The 21,409-nt window shown below is 45.7% G+C and overlaps 2 protein-coding genes across 4 annotated transcripts in view; one reads left to right on the forward strand and one right to left on the reverse strand.

Moving 5' to 3' along the window:
- The first annotated feature begins 1,279 nt into the window (after positions 1–1,279).
- MEST (mesoderm specific transcript) lies at positions 1,280–20,835 on the forward strand. 3 transcript variants are annotated; one of them, XM_060196574.1, is made up of 12 exons: positions 1,280–1,416; positions 10,869–11,023; positions 12,575–12,654; positions 13,056–13,133; positions 13,261–13,397; positions 13,513–13,571; positions 14,462–14,502; positions 14,648–14,718; positions 15,183–15,284; positions 16,560–16,636; positions 18,248–18,311; positions 19,459–20,835. In XM_060196574.1, the coding sequence occupies exons 2-12, from the start codon at positions 10,870–10,872 to the stop codon at positions 19,574–19,576; spliced, it is 981 nt and encodes a 326-aa protein (XP_060052557.1). In that variant the 5' UTR covers positions 1,280–1,416; position 10,869; the 3' UTR covers positions 19,577–20,835. The 3 variants fall into 3 exon arrangements, with proteins under 3 accessions (XP_060052557.1, XP_007524268.1, XP_060052558.1); XM_007524206.3 differs by lacking the exon at positions 1,280–1,416 and adding an exon at positions 6,855–7,145; XM_060196575.1 differs by lacking the exon at positions 1,280–1,416 and adding an exon at positions 8,259–8,370.
- Positions 20,740–21,409, reverse strand: part of COPG2 (COPI coat complex subunit gamma 2) — a 153,892-nt gene continuing 153,222 nt past the window's right edge. Inside the window, exon 24 of the mRNA XM_007524210.2 lies at positions 20,740–21,322. Within this exon, the coding sequence (XP_007524272.1) occupies positions 21,192–21,322 (131 nt within the window). The 3' untranslated portion in view covers positions 20,740–21,191. The remainder of the gene's footprint in view (positions 21,323–21,409) is intronic.

Consider the following 21,409-nt stretch of genomic DNA (forward strand, 5'->3'; position numbering starts at 1 on the left):
TGGGTAAGTGAGTGGAGCTGTCAAAGGAGAATATTCTAGAGGAAGGAAAGAGTCAGATTTTGAAGTTTGTTTCATGCCAAGCTAAAGAGCTTGAAGCTAGCATTGGGACTGTGAAGTTAGTGAAGGAGTTTAAGAAGCAAAGAGATGTGTTCAACTCTGTAGTTTAAATAAAACCTCTAGCAGGTGTGTGAATGAGGAATTGGAAAGGTGTGATGGAGGAGAACTGGGAACTGATTAGGAGGCAGCAGTCCAGGTGAGAGATAATGAGGCCTGCAGAATCTATGATGACAGTGGAGATGAATGGAAAAAGATGAATTCAGATATCCTTGAGCTACCACTTTCTTTTTTTTTTTTTAATTTTTTTTTAACTTATTTTATTTATTTATTCCCTTTTATTGCCCTTGTTGTTTTATTGTTGTAGTTATTATTGTTGTTGTTGGATAGGACAGAGAGAAATGGAGAGAGGGAGGGGAAGACAGAGAGGAGGAGAGAAAGACATCTGCAGACCTGCTTCACCGCCTGTGAAGCGACTCCCCTGCAGGTGGGGAGCCGGGGTTCGAACCGGGATCCTTAGTCCGGTCCTTGTGCTTATGCCGGTCCTTGTGCTTTGCGCCACCTGCGCTTAACCCGCTGCGCTACAGCCCGACTCCCGAGCTACCACTTTCAAGATGGAGAGGAGAGGGAAAGAAGGCATGTGTTGGGGTCCATACCCAAGTTTTGGGCCTCATGCCACTATGTCACAGGTGTTGATGGTTATGTGTGGGAGATTAAAATAGATGGTAAAGCCTTTGGCCAAAACAGAGAAGACAAGTTCAGGGGAAGGTAGTGGACCCTTCCACAGTGTAGGCGGAGAATGGTGGGAGTGAATTTAATTAAACTCTTGTGCAGTAGGTATTTGTGGGCCAGTCCTTTATAGCTGAACAGCAGGCAGGCAAAGAATAGACCCACAGTTTGGAATAAAAGGTAGGGGTAGAGATAGGGCATTGGGGAGTCTTTTGGACTGCTGTGAAGTTCGGATATCTGGAAGGTTCACGCAAGAGCTCTACATAGTTCACCGCTTGCCAAACACACTTACTCTCATCACAAGAAAGTTCTCAGATCGGTGCCTTAGGGAGTTGAATTCCCATCTATTCAAGCCCTCGAGTTCCTCTCAAAGGCGAGGCCTGCCGTTTCATACCCTTTGCAATAGGTGGCGCTGACTCCCGGCAGGGATAAGGCGGCAGCACATGTCAGGCTTAGGCGCGATGGGCCGGGGCGCGGAGGTGGCGACGCTCTAGCACCGCGCCGGGTTTTCGGTGGCCTGGCCGGTCCTCGCTGGGGACTGGGGTAAGGCCGAGAACCTCTGTCCGAAGGGCGCGCATGCGCAACCGCCTCCCCCAACATGGAGTCTTGTAGCCCAGGTCTTACCTGAGTCAGGTAAGAGACGGGGCGGGGAAGGAGCGTCCCTGCACCCTCGCGCTCTCAGCTCACTGGAGCGTTGGTCATGGCCTCCCTTGTGGGAGCGTGTGGCTAGTGAGTGCCTGGGCCACCCCAGTCCTGGGGACCCAGTGTGGGACGCCCAGGGCCCAGGAGGCCGTGAGGATGCGCCAGTGCGCGCGGGGCCGCGCCGGGGAGCGCGGGTGTCCGCACGAGGTGTGCCCGCCACGCGAGGGCCACGTGGGCAGGCCCTGGCGCGCAGTCTACCGGCACTTCGGGCTCGGACGAGCATGCACAAGTCACCTAACCCTCGCGGGGGAACTGGGCTCCCCTCCCTCCCGCTGTCTGGGCATTCAGCTACTCTCCAAGGGGGGTCGGGTTGCAAGCGGCAGGGAGGCCGCGCCTTCCAAACAGGGGGAGGGGGGGGGGCTGGAAGGTTGCTAAGGTCCCGCCGGCCTGGGACAATGCATGGGAGCCTCCCGGGGTGTGTGTCTGAAGGGAGGTGTGGGAGGGTCGTGTGCACCGTGCGGGAGCCTGCACCGGACCGGGAACCGCGGGTGGCTGGAGCTGGAAGACAGTTCGAGAAGCAGCGCTGCTGTAGCTCCGTGGGTGTCCTCCGCGCCCCCCCCCCCCCCAACTCAAAGCACAGTTGGGGAGGATTGCTGTGGAAGGTGTGAGGTGTTGATAGCAATCGAGGGAAAAGCAAAACACCTGCTTCGGAGGAGTTGACTCATCTATGGAGGAATAATTTAGTGTAGGAAGTGGGATTTGTCTTTTTTTTTTTTTTTTTAAATTCCCAGAGTGAGTTGTGTCCTCTCTCCCTTTTCTTCCCCAGGCACCTAGAAAATTGTCTGTCTGTCTGTCTGTCTGTCTGTCTGAGAGAAAGTAGTAGCTGTGTTCCTTAGAGTACCGGCAGTGATCATCTGATCAGATAAGGCCTGCGAAAGATAAAGAGCTGTAAAAACACAAGAGAGGATTTTCCTTCCAACCCTTTAGCCTAATTACCGTGCAAGTGGGAAGGAGGCGTCCTAGGTGCAGAACTGTGGGGTAGCTTCAGTCATAGTTCAGGGTTGTGTTATGTACTCCATATTGTAGAGGTGTGAGAGACTTCTGGGGGCTTAGAACACTGCAAGCTAGAAAAACCCGCACGTTTATTTTCTCTAGCTAATGGGCCGCCCAGCCCTGTTGTTTCTTTCTTTGCCCACTTTCATCTTATGAACCTTTTTTCCCCCCCAGCCAAACACTTTTACACCCCTGAATGAGCCTGCCCGGGAAGAAAGACACCAATCACCTTTTTTTCAATCTTCGTTACATTTGCTTGAGCAGGACGTTGGATGTGATTATATTGATCAGTCTTCAGTTCCTCTTGTGTGCTTCAGGAAACAACATACTAAGGGAAATAAATACACACCTCTTGGGGCTAAGGGTCACTTGTGGAAGAAGACTCACTTGTGAATTTGACACTTCAGTAAAAGGGTTATCTTTTCTGAGCCTTAGTTTCTATTAGATGGGAGAAGATCTTTATATCATTTGTGCATTCATATACCCTGGGCCTGCAGACCTGCCATAGAGATACTCAGCCTCTAGTGACAGGGAACTTGTCACCCCCTGAAATGATTGAGCCATGCAGTCTCCCCCACAGCCACTGCCGTTGGGAGAATTCTTTATGTTGAATCGACATCTGTTTTCCCTACAAGTTGCTCTCTACAAGTTGGAGACATACAGAACCTAATGTCTAACGCTGCTTCCACAAATATTTGAGGACCACTAACACATTTCCTTCTTCCACTTGCTCCACAAGGCTCCTTTTCTTCCAGTAAAGCATGCCTGGTTATTTTAAACAGGGAGGCAGTGTGGGGTAGTGGAAAGAACGCCAACTTTGAAACTAGACACACATCTGTGTTCAGTCCCTTCACATACTAACCCTTTGGTGTTTTAAGGTGTGGCATCAGACTCTGGAAAAATGCAGATAAAAACACTCATGTAGCCAAGCTATTACGAGGGTTAGTGATAAATTAGGTGCAGATCTATTTGATAGTGGGATCTTAAAATCTGAGAGCTGTTACATCAAGCGACATAATTTGCAGTACAGTTTGGTTGATTGTCTCTGAACAAATTCCTGTTTGTTCTCCGAGTCTCAGATCTCTCTGTAGGAGAGAATAAAATGCTTTCTGTGAGATCTAACTAGCAGAATAGAGTAGAAATAACATATTCTGGAAGCTTCTTTTAGTTGCAATGTACAATGGCTTTTTGGAGCCCTGATGCAGTTGACACCAGCTGTCATCTCAAACCGTGAGACTTTTCCCATTTTGAACTTTTAAAATGTATTTCAATCAAGAATTCAGCCTATAAAGGCAGCAGCCCTAGATCTGTCCCGTTGTCTCCATAAATACCTACTTCTTTTTGTCATCTTCTAGATCTTGAACTGGACAGTTAAGAAAATAGGATTATTGAACCTGTGTTGCCAGCCCTGCTGACCTCATACCTCAGTTGTACATCAGCCAGCTAATAAATGCAGAACTTTCTGTGTACCATTTTGCCCAACTCTGAGGCTTTATTATCTGGGACTGTTTGAGGATTGGAATGTGTCAGTGGTGGATGAAAAACTGTCGGTTGAGGGAACACGGCTACATGTGCTATCGGTCAAGTGTGGTGTCTGTATCGGACATCTGAAAGGGTGTACTGAGAGCCAGCCAGAGGCAGATTAGAGATTTATGTAGGGTTATGTGTTTTCTCAGGCGCCCCAACTGTTTTCTACCTTGAGCCCTAGTTCTCCCCCCACGGTGGTGGAAGAAGCTGCTTGGTGGAAGTACTCAGTCACATTTAGAAATTCATTAACTCTTCAGCTCCTGGTGTGCTTTCACCATCTTTTTCCTCTCCCTCGACTTTTGCAAGCAAATTCCACTTTGGCCAAGGCGATCTCTCAAAATGATTTTCTGCCTTTTTTTTTTTTCTTTCAGATTCCTAATTCCTACTTAGGAGGGTCTTCTAAACAGGAACCCTCTCTCTGCCTAACCAGGTACCAGTTTTGAGTCTATTTCTACCCCAGTCCTGGCTTCACCAGGGAAGTTTTTTCTAGCCATGCTTTCCAGGCAGGTTTCCCTTGAACGCCAGACTTAGAATTCCTCTTGTCTTTAAAAGAGCTGCCCTGGGTCACTCCTTCCCCCTTCAAAAAAAGTCTCTCCTGTCTCCCCAGCTGTTCCATGTGGGCAGACATGCTCCATGGCTTTCAGAATAAGGTCCTTTGTGCGCACTCAGACCCTTACAAATACAAAATCGCCTTCATCTTGGATGCCCGGTGCTTCTGGCCTGGGAGAGTGTGGAATTTTTTTTTTTTTTTTTTTTAAGATACCACCGGATCCATCCACAATGTGTGTAAAAAAAAAAAAAAAAGACAATGAATAGAGAGGTTGCTGTTGTCTTTGAATGAAACTGACAAACCTTTTTACTTTGTGGAAAAGGCTGATTTAAATTTTGCCACTAAAAAAGATGATTTGGTTCTTAAAAGGCAGCAGCGGTGGTCAGTTACAATGGACGACCCTGCACTCTAAGGGACAAGTTTAAATGTTGTCAGGTCACCGATTTAGACCATAAAGGATTTCACGCCCGCGGTGGCTGCTCGTTTTCTTTAGAGACAAATTCCTAACTCCTGAGGATAAAATGCTTTCTAGCCTCATTTTATTTATTTACTTATTTATTTTTGGGCGGGGAATGGGGGGTGCTGTTCGCACTCCAACCCTTATAACTCGCAGCCTCCTACCCTCAAAAGGTTGTGTGGTCCTGCGCCTCCCGGGCTTCACAAGCGCCTTCGCCTCGGGCTGGAATGTTCTTTGTCTCATCGGTAAATGTCTATTCATCATTCAAGACCACCCTTCCCCTTGCCCCTTAATTACTTCCTCCCCCGTGCGTCCTCAAATTCTTGTACTATTCATGGAGGATTTATTAGGGGCCTGCTTTGGCGGGCTCCAGAGACACAAAAGGTGAAAATTCCCCAGATCGGCCTTTAGCGGTCTAGTATGTTGAGGGACGTGGGGATGGAGATGGGAAGGGGGGAATGAAGGAAGCCAACCTGTCACAGAATGTTGCCGAGAAATGAAAGGGACACAGGTAAATGGCATCCGATCGTCAGTCTCCCCCGCCAGCATCCCGCACCGGGCCTTGCCTCCTGTGTCTTTGTATGCCTGCTCGCTGCCTGCCGCAGCCTAAGGTGTCACAGCGGCGTGCGTTCTGTGCCCCACGTTATCGGAGCCACCTGGCTTGCAGACACGCTCTTAAATAGTGGTTTCCCGGCCCTCTGCATGTTGAGATGCCCCGCGGGCCGTGTAGAACCCGCTTACAGAGAATCGTGCTAGTTCGCCGGTGCTCTAGGCTGCAGACCGGCTGGGGCGGCGTTGAGTGGAAATGAGGTCTGCAGCGCCCCTGCTGGTGAGAGACTTTACTGCCTCGCAGCTTGGTTCCCGGGGCTGTGGGGATGCAGCCCTCAATTTCGATGCATAGCCTGGAAGCACGATCTCGCGGACACTGTAAAATGCACTCCCATTCTCTTTTCAGAGGCGTAAAAGATGCCTTTTGAGAGGATAACACGTGAGAAACCGCCATCATCCTTTATCTCTGAATCACCCACCACCATCCTTCATCCCTAAATCACTGAGGTCCATGTACTAGGGAAGACTGAGGCCCAGACATGTAACGAGCCACCTTTAAAGTGAGCGGTCGCCGCCGTAGGGCTGCAGCGGGCTCTGGCAGGCCGACCACATCGTGCCGCTGCAGAGGAAGCGTGCCTGTGGCTGACCCCGGGAACCCACACTTCCCCAAAGTTTTACCCCTCCTGCTCCCTAAGCGACCACCTTATGAGTTGGCCCATTCGTGTGCTGGGCTTATCCAGACAAGGGTCTCTATCAGTGGGTTGTGCTCTAGGCCAGTCCCCGGCGGTTGGGGACCTGGGAGGTGTCAGGCACTCGAGGAATGCAGCTTGGGGCTGGGCCCAAGGCTATGCTGCACCCACACATTGGGGACTGGTGTGGGCATTGCAGTGGCAGCCCTAAGCCCTGTTGCAGCAGTGGTTCAGCGGCCGCCTCTGAGGCTGGGGCATCGTGGAAAGTCTAGGGCATGTGTCTGGGGTCTCAGGGGTCTGTCCTCTTCCTGCGGCAACTCGCCCGAGCAGGATTTCTGCAGCATAACCTCGAGCCCAGAGTTTTGGGGGTGCTTTGCAGGAAACAGTGGTACTTGGGGGGCAAGGGGGTGTCGGTCGACGTCCCTGAAGGTGCCTCCTGGAGAAGCGGAGCAAGCGGGGCGCCCCCGCCCAGCAGCATCTGCAGGGTTGCAGGGCTGCAAGGCTGCAGGGAGGGGGTGCGGGCAGGGGCGGTGACTGCGGCAGGAGGGGTACTGCAGCGGCGCAGTGGGCGGGTCCGGGGCGGGGCTGGGGGGCTCTAAAAGTCGGTGCCCGCTCTCCCAGCGCTGCCGCGGCAATCAGCAGCTCTCGGAGCTTTCGGCCGCTGGCACCTCCTCTGCGGCAACCGCGCCTCGCCCGCCCCGGCTCCGCGCAGTGCCGCAGCGCACGCTCGGGTGGCCGCTCGCTGCTCGCTGCTTGCCGCGGCCGGCACCGCCCTCGCGGGTTGGGTTGCGCGCTGCGCCGGGCCGCCTGGCTTGGCTGTGCAAGATCGAGGCGCGGCACGGAGAGGCATGGACTAGGACGCCGCCGCCATGGTGCGCCGAGATCGCCTCCGCAGGTGGGTGCGCGCCAGGCGTCAGGGGGTGTGGCTGGCTGGGAGCTCTGTCCTAGACTTGGGGTGCCGCCGGAGCGAGCGGGTGGGGACTCTGCCTGTTAGAGCGGGGGCTGTGGGGCGGCGGTTCCCCGGCAGCGGCAGCGGAGAAAATCCCTCGGGAGGGTGGGGGCGCGCACTCCCGTCCTCAGAGCCCACTCGGCCGACTTGGGAGAGGGTGTCACTCCTGCCTGCGCTGGCGTCGCCCTGACTTCGCATTTCCAGACCCCAGTGTCGCCAGGCTAGGATATGTAGGATATTTGTTTTTTTTTTTTTTATTTTTTTTGGCTCTTGCCGCCGCGGTTGTGACTTGCCACTTGGAGACTCCGGGATCCTTCCTTGGCGGGATCGAGGGTTATTTTTTTAAATTATTATTTTTTGAGACCCCGGTGTCACCCTTGCGTGACTTAGGATTTTTTAGACCCGGGCATCGCCCTGGCGCGATTTAGGATTTTGAGACCCCCATTTGGCCCTTTGCAGTTAAGGCTTATTAGACCTGAGCATCATCCTGCGCGATTCAGGTTTTTTAGATCCAGGCACCATCGCCTTGTGCGATTCAGGATTTTTAGACCCCGGGCTCGCCCTGCGCGACTTTGGATTTTTAGACCCCCTTTTCGACAGTCGCAGCTTAGCCTCCCCAGACCCCGGCCTCGCCCCCCGCAGCTGAGGGTCTCCAGACCCCACTCCCGCCCGGCGCGGGTCAGGGTCTTTAGACTCCGACTGCGCTCCGGGCACTTGAGGATTTTTAGACCCCGGTCTGGCCCCACGCAGTTTCGGATTTTCCGATCCCGATCCCGACCCACGCACATTAGGGTCTCCAGACCGGGGCGTCACCCCGTGCAATTCTAAGATTTCCCCCCACCCTCAGCAAAACCTGGGATTGCTCTGGCACGGGTGGCAATTTGAACCCATGGTCTCAGCACAGCGCAATTTAGGATTTCCCTCCCACATTTAAGACCTCACTCGACATTGCTGCGGCACGATTTAGGGTTTTGAGACGAGACAGGAGTTTGGCCGGGGCGCGGGTGTGTGATCGTCCCGAGCGCCAAGAGCAGTGCCCCCCCTGCGGGATAGCGGGAGCCGCAGTCCGGCGCGGCGCCGCAGCTGGCGGGGCGTGGAGGACCCTGGGCTGGCTGCCGCGAGGGGCACAGCATAGGCGCCGCTCGGCCACGCTGGCTCCTGTCACCGACGGGTAAGTATCTCTGCGAGGTCAGCGACAACTGAGCGAGCCCGAGGCTGCGGCCACTTAGGTCCCAAGCGAAGCGGTTTCTAGAGTGGTTGGTGGCGACAAGGTAAAGTGGGTTGCAATGAATAAATCCCCCCCCTTCTTCCCCATGTACAAGACGTAGCAGTCAGGGGCGCAGAAAGATTGGCCAGTTTCCAGAAGGTTTGTCAACCAGGATTTACGATATTTGACTTGTGGCTCATTGAATAATGAAGATTTTTTTTTAATCCATTTTGCGTATTCAATTCCAAACGCGTGCCACGCTCAATATCCTAAAATGTCGCTAGGGCCATTTTTTTTTTTTTTTTTCTTTTTGAACAGGTATCTTGACGGATTGCTTTGGCTTCCCTAGAGGATAAAAAAAGTGTGGTGGTCTGGGTGTTGAGAGAGTGGGGTGTTTTGCAACAGAGTGCATAAACTGCACCATGGGGGGGGGTCCTCTTTGCGGACTCCTCTAGTAGCCCCTCCCTGACTCTCTGCTGAGTCATTGCAGATACTGGCTGCGGGAGCCTGTGAATGAATGAGAAGCGGCACGGGCACGGGAGTTGGTGCAGTGCCAGTGTGCAAACCAGTGAGCTGAATCTCGGGGGGAACGGTCCTGCTGCTTTTTGTCATCTTAGCTTTCAAAGAGATATTGGGACATAGTCCGCTACTGTCGTGGGGTGAAAATTGAGACACAAAGATCACGTTTAGGGCACCCTCTGTGAATGATTTCTAATGTTAATTAACATTTAATCACTGATTCGGTTTGATGGACAGGAGAGGGGAGGAGGGAGGAGGGGAGGATGGAGGAGGGGAGGATGGAGGAGGGGGGAAAAGGGAGGGAGAAGAAGAGGGAGGAAGGGAGGGAGAGAGGGAGGAGGGGAGGGGAGGAGAGGGAGGAGGGGAGGGGAGTAGAAGAGGGGGAGGAGTAAGGGAAGGGGGAGGGGGCAGGGGCGGGGAGACTTTCCTAGCCATGCCCAAAAAATTAGGCAGTGGAAGTGAGCTTCTTTAATGGGTGTGGTCGTTTTTACCACTGAAGCCACAGGCTTATTTATTTATTTTTGAACTAAAATTTTTTATGAGTTGTATTAATTTGTGATGGATTGGGATTGTGGCCAGATTATATGGATGGCTGTGTATACAGATATTTCTACCAGGACTCTTGACAATTTCATATATATATATATATATATATATATGTATATATATATATATATATATACACACACACACACAAATGTATATATATATATATATATATATATATATATATATATGTAATAATGTATTTTCTGGACAACTCTAATTTTGGTCTTGGAAGGTATTTGAATTCTGGTTATTTTGAGCAAACTTTCATTCTATTGATAGTTTTTCCCCCTGGTGGCCATCAGGATTCAGAAGCTATTAACAGAGGGAACTGTTTCTGATTCCTATTTAGTACTTGGTAGCTTTGAGGTTAAATGACTTGTACCTTTGTAGTCCTGGGCAGGAGAAGGCTGGTTTTTCAGACTTATGCGCTTCTTCCAAAGGCAAAATTAATTTTCACATGGGAGTGGCTTCCTCAAAGGTCTAAGCAAAGCAGAAACATAATGTGTTGTGCTGACCACTCAAGAGATTAGATATTCAGGGTCACGACAGAGCCTCTCCCTTTACTCTCTCAGACTCCACTGAGTGATTCAGATAGTAACAAGTGGTCTTCCCTTGTATCAGAGGATTGATAAATATTTAAAACAAAACAAAACAACAAAACAAGAGTATCTCTGCTTAATAGCATGTGATATTAACACAATTAAATATATGCAAAACCATATATATATATATATATATATATATATATTACTAGTAGCAGCCAGTGTATTGGTAATAGAGCTTTTAGAGTGAATGTAAAGGAATTAATTATTTTCCTCTAAGGAAATGGTGCACAATACTTAACCCTTTGTTTTTTTATTTTTTTATTTTTATTTTTATTATTTTATTTTATTTATTTATTTATTCCCTTTTGTTGCCCTTGTTGTTTTATTGTTGTAGTTATTATTGTTGTTGTCGTTGTTGGATAGGACAGAGAGAAATGGAGAGAGGAGGGGAAGACAGAGAGGAGGAGAGAAAGATAGACACCTGCAGACCTGCCTCACCGCCTTTAACCCTTTGTTTTACATAAAACCCTCTTCAGTAGGCTCACAGGGTGGGGCTGAGGAGCTAAAGTGTTGGTGGTGGGGGGAGAAGATTATACATTAAAATGATGTTCATTTCCCTTGACATTCAAATGGTAAGATATAGTGATGGCTTAGCAGGCAGAGGTGTGTTCTTTATCCTTGGTTAACGTTTTTTGCTATGTTGCAAAAATGGGCAAGGTAGTGATAGAAAGGTGTAGAAAGATGATCCCCCCCAATTTTGCGACAGTATGTGTGGGCTTCTGGGCTTCTGCGAAGAATCCTATGCGCTCTTGTCTGACTGCTGACCTCACTCGCATGATTTCCCTGCAGGATGAGGGAGTGGTGGGTCCAGGTGGGGCTACTGGCCGTGCCCCTGCTCGCAGCCTACCTGCACATCCCGCCCCCCCAGCTCTCCCCCGCTCTTCAGTCCTGGAAGTCTTCTGGCAAATTTTTCACCTACAAGGGAATGCGCATCTTCTACCAAGGTGAGGACCAGAGCCCTTAGCACACACCCATGCATCTTAGGCCCCTACCCCCACACTTACTTAGTGTCCCAGGGGACAAACTGCCTTTTCTGTGTAGTGAGCTTAATAGTGAGAACATTAAAACTGGTGGTGGGGGGTGGGGGGTGGGTGGAGAGCACAAAATTGTAGTGACGTATAAGTTCCTCTGTAGAGCGCCCCTAGTGTCGAGTAATGTTAACACTGTTCACGGAGCTACCAGGCTTTCCTCCCCTCGGCCCCACTTCCACCCCACCCATCTCTAATTTCATTTTATTATTGTCTATATAAAGATTATCTGTTACATGCATAATGATTTCAATAATCGTAGACCTTTCTAGAAATTAATTTGCTAATGATAATTGTTGTTATGACTGCTACTCAATCAAGTAATTACCCTTTGCGAGGCATTGAGTTCAGCTCTTCAGCCTTCGCTATTTCATTTAATCTTCGCAACCATCCTCAGAAGTAGGTGTCCTTAACCTCGTTTTCTAGGCAAAGAAACTGAGACGCAAGACTGGACAAGATTTCTTTTGGGCGGGGGTCAAGAGCAATAACGAAAAATGTTTGTTTCATAAACCGTTTTTCATTATTGCTCCTGACCTCCTTTCATTGGCTATATTCAGTGCAGTAAGTATACTATTTTGTTTATGCTGACCATTCTGTGGTTTCCAGGTTTTCAATGTTTTAAGTATTTTGAATGGAATATTTCATGTGTATTTATTTTTCCCTTATATATTTTAAACACTATTATCTGTAAATGAAATGATATCACATGGATTCTTAAGACTTAAGTCTCTTAGGCCAAAGCATATTCCATTTTAATTGATTCTAAATTATTTTTTTTTGCAAGCCCTATTAAATTCTCCTGGCAGTGGCAGTATATGGGTGTCTCTTTTAATCTAATACTATCAGCAAAGCATTTTATTATTTCAATGGCTATTTTAAAAGATTCTTAAAAAAAAGATTCTTAAGCTGTAAGAAAGGTATCTTTATATGTTCATTAACTTTCTTTGTAATTGTTAGAATTTAAAATAACTAGAGGCACTATGCATTTGATAGTGGGTTGGGTCTCTTGTGGGATAGAAGCTAACTAGAAAAATAGCATTAATTAAGGTGTTCGCCAGTCTGTGGACTTGGAGAATTTTGTGAGTCCTTTTATTTATAAGGTACAAAGAGTTTGTAATATTTAAGTTTTAATTGCGTACTTTTAACTGTAAAAGTTTACTTTCTACTGTACAGAAATTTTCATGATAGTACATAATGGATATTTGGAGAAAAAGTTTTTTTTAGATTTAGATAAAAGTAAATAAGCTTCATTCAAGTGTTTTCATAGTAATTTGCAGTTTTTAACATAAATAGATGAAAAGGAGAAATAAATGCCTAGTTGATAACACATTTGCATTAAAAGTCATTCTTTAAGCATCCTTCATTTGGGCAATGTTTCTTTTACTTTATGCCAGATTATATAGATCTTAATATCTCCAAGATTATTTTTTATAAGGTGTTGTCCTGACTGATTGCTCTTTCTTCCAGACTCTGTGGGAGTGGTTGGAAGTCCTGAGATAGTGGTGCTTTTACACGGCTTTCCAACTTCTAGCTATGACTGGTACAAGGTAATGAAATCAGATTTTGGGGCCCTACAAGGTCTTTAAAAATCTAAAAGCAAGGAGTTTGTTGCTAGCCCAGCTGCCTACTAGAGAAGATTACATGTAGAACTATTTCTCCTTCACTATAAGGGAGTAAGACACTCTGGCAATCTGCAGAGTGTCAATGCCAAGTTGCAAATGCTGGAGTTCCTCCCTCAATAGATATTAATTATTAAGAATAACAACACACTTTCCAAGAAGATCATCTGTGAACCTGCGGTAGTTCCATGGGAGTCCCCCCCCCCCCAGCATCCCCACCCCCTATTGAGACCTATTTAAAATACTGAGCTAAGACAGGGGTGTTGGCGGTTAGAGGAGAGGAAGGACAGGATCAGAAAGTCCAGTCATTCTTTCTTCTTTTCATACAGATCTGGGAAGGTCTTACCCTGAGGTTTCACCGCGTGATTGCCCTTGATTTCTTGGGCTTTGGCTTTAGTGACAAACCGGTAAGCAGGAGCTAGTTGGGTGACCAGTGTTGAGGGCTGGGGCTCAGTGAGAATAGAGGGGTCAGGATGGCCAACAGACCTGCACTCAGGATCTCACCCTATGTACCTTGGTTCTGTTCTCCCTTAGCGACCGCACCACTACTCCATATTTGAGCAGGCCAGTATTGTAGAGGCACTTCTGCGGCATCTGGGGCTCCAGAACCGCAGGATCAACCTACTGTCTCATGATTATGGAGATATCGTTGCCCAGGAGTTGCTCTACAGGTCAGTGACACTATTCGCACATTGTTTCACTAGCTCACTGGATTCTACTTAGCCCCTTTCCGTCTAGGGGGTCTGTCATGAGCCTCTGAGTTACATACACTCTTCCCTGTTTTAGGTTTAAGCAGAATCGATCTGGCCGACTTACCATAAAGAGTCTCTGCCTGTCCAATGGAGGTAATGACTTTGGCAGTGGGTGGAAAATGAGGTGCGAGAGTCTAAAAGGGCCACATTTACACAGTTACACAGTTACAAGCAGACATGATTCAATGAAGGGAGCCTTATCTTTCTATTTCTGTCACAACTATTTTCGTAGATTCCTGAGGTGAGCTAGCCCTGTCTCAGAATGTTTTTATAGATAGCAAACATAAATAGGATCACAAATGGAATTTATTATATCACCAACCATCACTAAACTGTGATATAGGAATGTGTTTCTTTCCTAAAACACACACATAGCAAGATCTGGTGGTAGGTCTGGTAGTGAATGTGACTAGAAGTAGCAAGGAGATTAAGTCTTGCTTTGCAGTAGCTTTAATAACTGCACTAGGCCATGCAAATAATTGCAGCGGAGCCATTGCAGGCTCATCTTATGGACTCTTAATTAATGGCAATGTTAAATTTTAGCTTGAAAGTGGTAACCCCCTTGAGTAGACCTTCTGTAAATGTTTTCTCTCTATGCCATTGAGTCTGGCTTATAAATCATACATATATATTTATAAAACCTCCATCCAAATGCCCCCTGGCTATCAGGAGATTAGGAGTCTGTCCCTTTGTCACCAGTGCTTGTGACTTTTTCCCATTGAGCCTGCAGAAAAATGTAAAATAAAAAGTCCCAGGTTTATTATTACTTATTTTCAAGAAACTATACTCCCCCTGCTCCCTCCCCCCCCAAAAAAAATCTCTGGTTTCTTTTGTCATGTGACTCATTAACAGATTTTTATTTTAAAGTTAATTTTGGCAATAAAGGTGTAAAAATGAATAGGATAGTTTCATAATGGTTTCTTTCTTTCTTTCTTTTTTAAGTTGTTGGTAAATGACTAACATAAATAAGTGTTTTTCTCTAGGTATATTTCCTGAGACTCACCGTCCTCTTCTTCTCCAAAAGGTTAGCTACTCTACTAAGCCTTTCGTTTCTAAGATGTATACTCACATAAATAATGTTGGGGCCTATTAAATGGGCCATAGTTTAAAACTCATCTCATGAATTTAAATTAATGTAACTGTGTCTGTTTCTACTGGGTTGCTTACAGCTTCTCAAAGATGGAGGTGTGCTATCTCCCATTCTCACACGACTGATGAACTTCTTTGTATTCTCTCGAGGGTGAGTCAAGGACTGATTCACGATACCCTGAGCACAGTGCAGTGCAAAACTGTCACCATTAAAATTCTCGGTCAAGGGGCTAGGCGGTGGGTGGCACACCTGGTAGAGAACACATTACACTTCAAAAGGTCCTGATGCAAGCCACTAGTCCCACCTGCAGGGGGAAAGCATCACAAGTGGTGAAGCAGTGCTGCAGGTCTTCCTCCCTCTCTCTCCCCCTCCTCCCCCTCTTCCCTCTCAGTTTCTCTCTATAATAAATAAAATATTAAAAAAAATAAATCTAAAATTTTTTTAAAATCAAATACCACTATATTAAAACAAAAGTGTTGACTACTTGATAGGGACAGAATAGAAGGGATTTATAAATCCGTTATGGGTTGGACTCCATATTTTCTGAGGCTCCAGTCATACTGGATATTTTGAACTCTTCTCAGACTTAGCTCTGCTTTTCTGGACTCTTTCAGTCTCACTCCAGTTTTTGGGCCATACACCCGACCTTCTGAGAATGAGCTGTGGGACATGTGGGCAGGGATGCGCACCAATGACGGGAACTTAGTTATTGACAGGTGAGTAATCACCTTTTGCTTTAGTTTCCACATAAGTGTTTTTTAAAAATTTTATTTATTTATTAATTGGAGAAAGATGTGGGATTGCTTGTTTCTTGCTGGCAGATTAAGAAAAAGTCTTGCCCTGCAATTTCTAAGGAGGGAGAATAGAGTCAGCCCTGAGCCTAAGCCATGTGGTGCCAAGCTTGGACAAAAACATCTGCCAACTCACTGTCAGCTGGCTTTGGCAAATCCTTCTTTGTACTTGTGTTAAGTGCTTGAGGATATATAACCATAGATAAGATTATCTAAAAGATAATGTTCATATCTCTGTTGTGGCAACAGGGGCAGAGATTTCTCTGTCTTGTACAAAGAATTCCTTTCCCTCAGTTCAAGTAAGAATGTAGTTGCTTTCACAGAGGGATCTGGAGATGGTGATAGTCATAAATAACTTGAGATAAAACCCTGTCCTTTTGCCAGCTGGGCCAGTGTAACTGGTGGCTTTGCTGGGAGTTGTGAAGTAGAGGGAGCCATTTCTCTGCCACCCCAGGCCCCCACTGGCTACCTAGTCATCCACTGCAATATAAATTGTAAAACCAAACTTGCTTTTAAAAAATCCCCTGTATATTTCCTTTTCCAATATCCAAACAAAAATGCCACTTGCAGAGGTGGTATTTGATGATTGACAAACATTATGGAATTGTCAGGCAGAATAATTAGAATACAGTAGTTTGAGTCCGTAAAAACAAGCAGACAAAAACAGCCAAAGAAAACTACTTTATTTCAAGTCAAGGGAATGAAGCTTTGTGCTCATCAGCTTCTATACAGGATTTCAAAAACACATTGATAGCTGAGGCCACATAATTAAGTCCTCTATATTGTAGGTCAAAAGTGTGTGTTGTACCTTTGGGCCTCAGGGCTTGTTAGTGGTTAGCCAGTCACAACCTGAGTGGCTTAGTATCCAACCTAGCTTCTGACCTTCTCAGAACTCCTTCCCCACTTAGTAAACACCAAGCGTTATCAGTTCCCTCACTGGCAGAAGGCATGATCTCTGCTTCCCAACATAATGGTTAACTCTGGGAGGCTAACACAATTAAAAGAAATAAAATAAATTCACAAATGCGGTAGATTCAGTGGGATGTTGTGGGGAATGTCAGGTTGCTTCAGGATTAAAAAAAAAAAAGATACATGTAGATACATTGACACATTGTGTTCCTGGTAACATGAGCTTCTGGGCTTTGCGGCTGCACAACAAGAAAAATTCCTCTGGCTGCTACTGACTTCTTTGCCCTTTAGTCTCTTACAGTACATCAATCAAAGGAAGAAGTTCAGAAGACGCTGGGTGGGAGCTCTGGCCTCTGTAAATATTCCCAGTGAGTAGTTCTATATTATACCTTGATAAGAAAATGGGAGGACATCGGGGTTAAACTTAACTGTCAGGTGTAGCAGATAAAAATGTGGGACATTGGGAGTCGGGCGGTAGTGCAGTGGGTTAAGCGCACACAGCGCAAAGCGCAAGGACCGGCATAAGGATCCCGGTTCAAGCCCCCAGCTCCCCACCTGCAGGGGAGTCGCTTCACAGAGGGTATCTATCTTTCTATCTATCTATCTTCACAGCAGGTATCTATCTTTCTCTCCCCCTCTCTGTCTTCCCCTCCTTTCTCCATTTCTCTCTGTCCTATCTAACAATGATGACATCAGTAACAACGACAATAATAACTATAACAGTAAAAAAAGAAAAGACAACAAGGGCAATAAAAGGGAAAATAAATAAATAAATAAAAATATGTGGGATATCCAGCTAAGTTCCAATTTCCAAGAAAAACAACAAATATTCTCCAGGATATTGTTGCAATATTTGGAGTGCATATATACTAAATAAAGTAAAATAAAATAAAAAATGACCTGAAGTTAAAGTTTAAGTGGGCATCCTTTACTGAGACACCTGTCAGGAGTGGGAGTTAGATTGGTTTCAGTGTTGTGCATTGTGACTGCCTTTCAAGATAAAATGCTGAAATGCTGGGACAGAACACTGTTTAGATGCTAATCAAGAGGCTGGCGGTGGTTTCTGCTTATTTGTTTCTTCATTCTTACAGATTTAAAAGGAAAAATCAATGTCTCTGACTGAACAGTAACACAATAGTTATTAGTATTCATGAAATTACTGGTTGATTTAAAAGGTCAAGGGTCAGTTATAACTGGTGGGGGAGGGGTGGAGGGGGGACAATAAATAACAATTGCCTGGATTTTTTTTCTTAATAGAAAATGTTGACAGTATAGGGCACAGAAGAGCTAGAGGAGACAATGAATGGCTCTGCGTAGAAAATGTCCTAAGTGTAGTGAAAGAATTTCAGTTTTCTTTCTTTTTTTTTTTTTTTTACTTAAAGACTTTATTTTTTGTTTTTTTTAATGTTTTATTTATTTATTATTGTATAGAGACAGAGAGAAATTGAGAGGGGAAGATAGAGAGGGAGAGAGACAGAGAGACATCTGCAGCCCTGCTTCACCACTTGTGAAGCTTTCCCCCTGCAGGTGGGGATCAGGGACTTGAACCTGGATCCTTGCACACTGTTATGTGGGCCCTTAATCGAGTGCACCACCGCCTGGCCCCCGGTATTCTTTTTTAAAAATATTTTTATTTACTTACCTTGGATAGAGACAGAGAGAAATTGAGTTAGAAGGGGGAGATAAAGAGGGAGAGAGGTGAGAGAGACACCTGCAGCACTGTTTCACCACTTGTGAAGCTTCCCCCCCCAGCAGGTGTCTCAGGGCTTGAACCCAGGTCCTTGCACATTGTAATATGTGTGTTCAACTAGGAATGCCACCACCCAGCCCCAAGAAATTAGGTTCTCTATCATAGTTTTATTTATTTATTTATTTATTTTTATTGAAAGGTAATCTTTTTCTGGGGGGAGAGCTAAATTTAGGATTAGTGTAGGAGAGCAGACATGAGAGCTATTTGTAATTCCTCTTTTCTTTCCTAGTTCATTTCATCTACGGACCACTGGATCCTGTGAATCCGTATCCAGAGTTTATGGAGCTGTACAGGTGAGGTTCCCTGAGGGATCTTTGCTTGATTGCTTCCTCACTGACATTCATACAGAGCACATGATAAAAGTGTGACATAATTTTACATTGTTATGTAAATGAAAGTGTAAAAAAATTCAGTTGTATGTACTCTGGATTTATACGACTGTATTTCACTCATATATGGCCACTGCATATTACGGGGTGCACAGGTAAGCTATGGCTGCTACATACTCGTAGGCATACAGGTAAGAAGAGGGTGTTCTGTGAACCAAGGAAAGGGAATGGATGTATTTTAAGAAACGGTTGCCTTACTCTGACTATAAAGCTAACTTGTACTCTGCTCAGCTACAAGATCAATAAGGAAAGATTGAGAAAGCTCACTGTGACAAAGTATGAGGATATGAAGTCTCTGATTACATCACATTAGAATGTTCCATACCTTCACATGACCTAGCAGAAACAACCCTGTAGTAACACTGCTTGCATTTGATTTCACACAGAATACTTTCTTTCATCTCCTTGGCTTCAGCAAGGTCTTTTCTTATCATTACTTGGACAATGAGTTGCTGAGTTGCCCATCTTTCTCTAAGGCAGTAGAAATCATCCTGCTTTGATATGTGTTGCACAAGGTTGTTGTCTGTTAGATTATGGACATTTTATTTATTTAATTTATTTATTAATTTTTTAAATTATTATCTTTATTTATTGGCTAGAGACAGCCAGAAATCAAGAGGATGATAGAGAGGGAGAGAGATAGAGAGACACCTGCAGCACTGCTTCACCACTCGCAAAGTTTTCCCTCTGCAGGTGGGGACCAGGGGCTCAAACCAGGGTCCTCGCACATTGTAATACATGCGCTCAACCAGGTGTGCCACCACTTGGCCCTGATTATGGACATTTTAAACAGCAGTCTGCATATGTCATAAAAGGAATGAGCAAGCTTATCTGCCTAAGATGTAACTCCAGAGTAGAAGGCGAATAAGCTCTTTGTGGGTTCCTTCCAGTGTGGGGCATTTACCGAGGCTGCCCACTGGCTTAGCTCCCCCTCCCTCCAGCCTCAAGTTCACCTACATGGCTCCTCCCTCCCTCCAGCCTCAAGTTCATCTACATGGCTCCCCCCTCCCTCCAGCCTCAAGTTCACCTACATGCTATTCTCTTCCACTAGGAAAACGCTGCCGCGGTCCACAGTGTCGATTCTGGATGACCACATTAGCCACTATCCACAGCTAGAGGATCCCATGGGCTTCTTGAATGCATATATGGGCTTCATCAACTCCTTCTGAGCTGGAGAGAGTAGCTTCCCTGTCTTACCTCCCCTACTCCCTTATCTGTTGTGTATTCTACTTAGAAAGAAATGCCCAAAAGAGGTCCTGGCCCCCAAACACTATTCTCTCACAAAGTCTACCTGACTCACATTGGTGAACAGCATGGAGTAAAAAGACAGTAGAAGCTCTGACTAAGGGTGTCCTAATAATCCATCTCCCATTCCTTTGACATCTAATCCAGCATGTGGACTTGCTGTGGTCTTTGTGTTATTAGGAAATTCTGATGGGCACTACTACTCACTGATGCTGAAAGGCAGACATTCTTTTACATAAGAGCCTTTTGAAAGATACTTCTGTGGACTTTTCTAAAATATTTAGAAACGCTCATTTCTTGGCCTACCCCAATTGGAATCACATAGAAAAGAATGAGGAGAGGGTACCTTCTTCCCTCTTCTAGAATGGTGTTAAGGGCATGTGCTTTTTAAGTGCTACACAATTCAGCTTCAAGTGAGAGTAGGTCTCCCTTGCTATAATTTTGGATTTAGTTTAATCAGCTGTTTTTGATTATAGCCTTTTTTTTTTAAATAGATGTTAGCTTTATGATGTGGTATTCAGTTTGAATAATGTATTCTCAGTACGCTTGAAGACTATGATTTACTCACACGTATTTTGTAAGGATACTAACCCAGTAGACACTTACTCTGGCAGAGTAACAAACCTAACTAAACTTGTTTGATTTGTGAAATTGAACTAAATCCAAAGTACTTACAGAATTTCCTAAAATCACGGGACATGAAGGACTAATAGTGTTTGTGCCAGAGATGGACTGTTATTAGCTGGGAAGACTAATCCTAACAGCATGTAACAGTCTGACTCTTCACACCTCAGTGCTTGGAAGCATGTCCCTCCTGAGCTGGAGGGGAGGGGATCATTGTATAGTCCAAGGTACTATGCTGAAATCCACAGATTCCTCTTATGATGCTTGCTTAACTTCTTCCTACTGGGTGTCCCAGAGAGGTATCCTCATTAACTTAGCTAATTCCTGTACTTTACAGACAGGAAAGTTCCAGGAACTTTTAAGAAAAAAAAAAAAAAATTCTGAAAGACCTATAAGCAAATGGTGCTGCATATATTTTTTAAACCACAATTCCATTGTCTTAATCAAAACAATTACTGAGTGATTCTTTTTAAATTCTTTTTATTAGCATCTGCAAGTATAACAACTGCAACTGGAATAAGTGTTTACTTTCTTTTAATAAAAATGAATTTTGACAAAAGTGGACTCTGGCTTCCCCTCCCCCACCACCCCTCTGGGATAAACTTTTCCAACATTGCCAGGAACTTTCAGACACACATTCAATTAAAGGATGTGATGGAGTTAAAGCAGCTGGGGTATAGCATAGGATTTGATTTTTCTAGTACACCCAAAGCATACTATCACACCACAGTTGGCCAAGCATAATAAAAAGGGGGAAAAAAAGAAAAAAAGGGGGGGGGCATGCACAAGGACAGATAGTAGCTTGATCTGCTGGCTCGGGGCCAAATATTAATCTTTCATGGGAGATTCATGCCACTAGCATAAGAGCTCACTGACAGTGAAGTAGATAGCAACTTCATCTTGCCCAGGAAAAAGTTATCCAACAGAAGCCAAGATAACATCTACAGGTGTTCGCTCTTGGCTTCTGACAGTCACCTGCATGGTCACTCCATCTGCTAAGGCCAACCTTGACCTCACCAATAAGTCATGGCCACCTCTGAATATACCTAAGAGGAGACAGTGAGAAAAAGCATAGTAAGAACTCCACACAGATTCTGAATAGTGTAACTTATCATGCTCTGCTTGCACCTCCT

The sequence above is a fragment of the Erinaceus europaeus genome, chromosome 8 (assembly GCF_950295315.1).
Source record: "Erinaceus europaeus chromosome 8, mEriEur2.1, whole genome shotgun sequence".
In the NCBI taxonomy this organism is placed as follows: Eukaryota; Metazoa; Chordata; class Mammalia; order Eulipotyphla; family Erinaceidae; genus Erinaceus; species Erinaceus europaeus.

Excerpts from the sequence above, each read along its gene's own strand:
- MEST (XM_007524206.3), top strand. The coding sequence starts at position 7,120 with ATGGTGCGCCGAGATCGCCTCCGCAG. Across the intron at positions 7,146-10,868 it reads CGCCGAGATCGCCTCCGCAG|GATGAGGGAGTGGTGGGTCC; the intron begins GTGGGTGCGCGC and ends ATTTCCCTGCAG. Across the intron at positions 14,719-15,182 it reads TTCTTTGTATTCTCTCGAGG|TCTCACTCCAGTTTTTGGGC; the intron begins GTGAGTCAAGGA and ends GGACTCTTTCAG.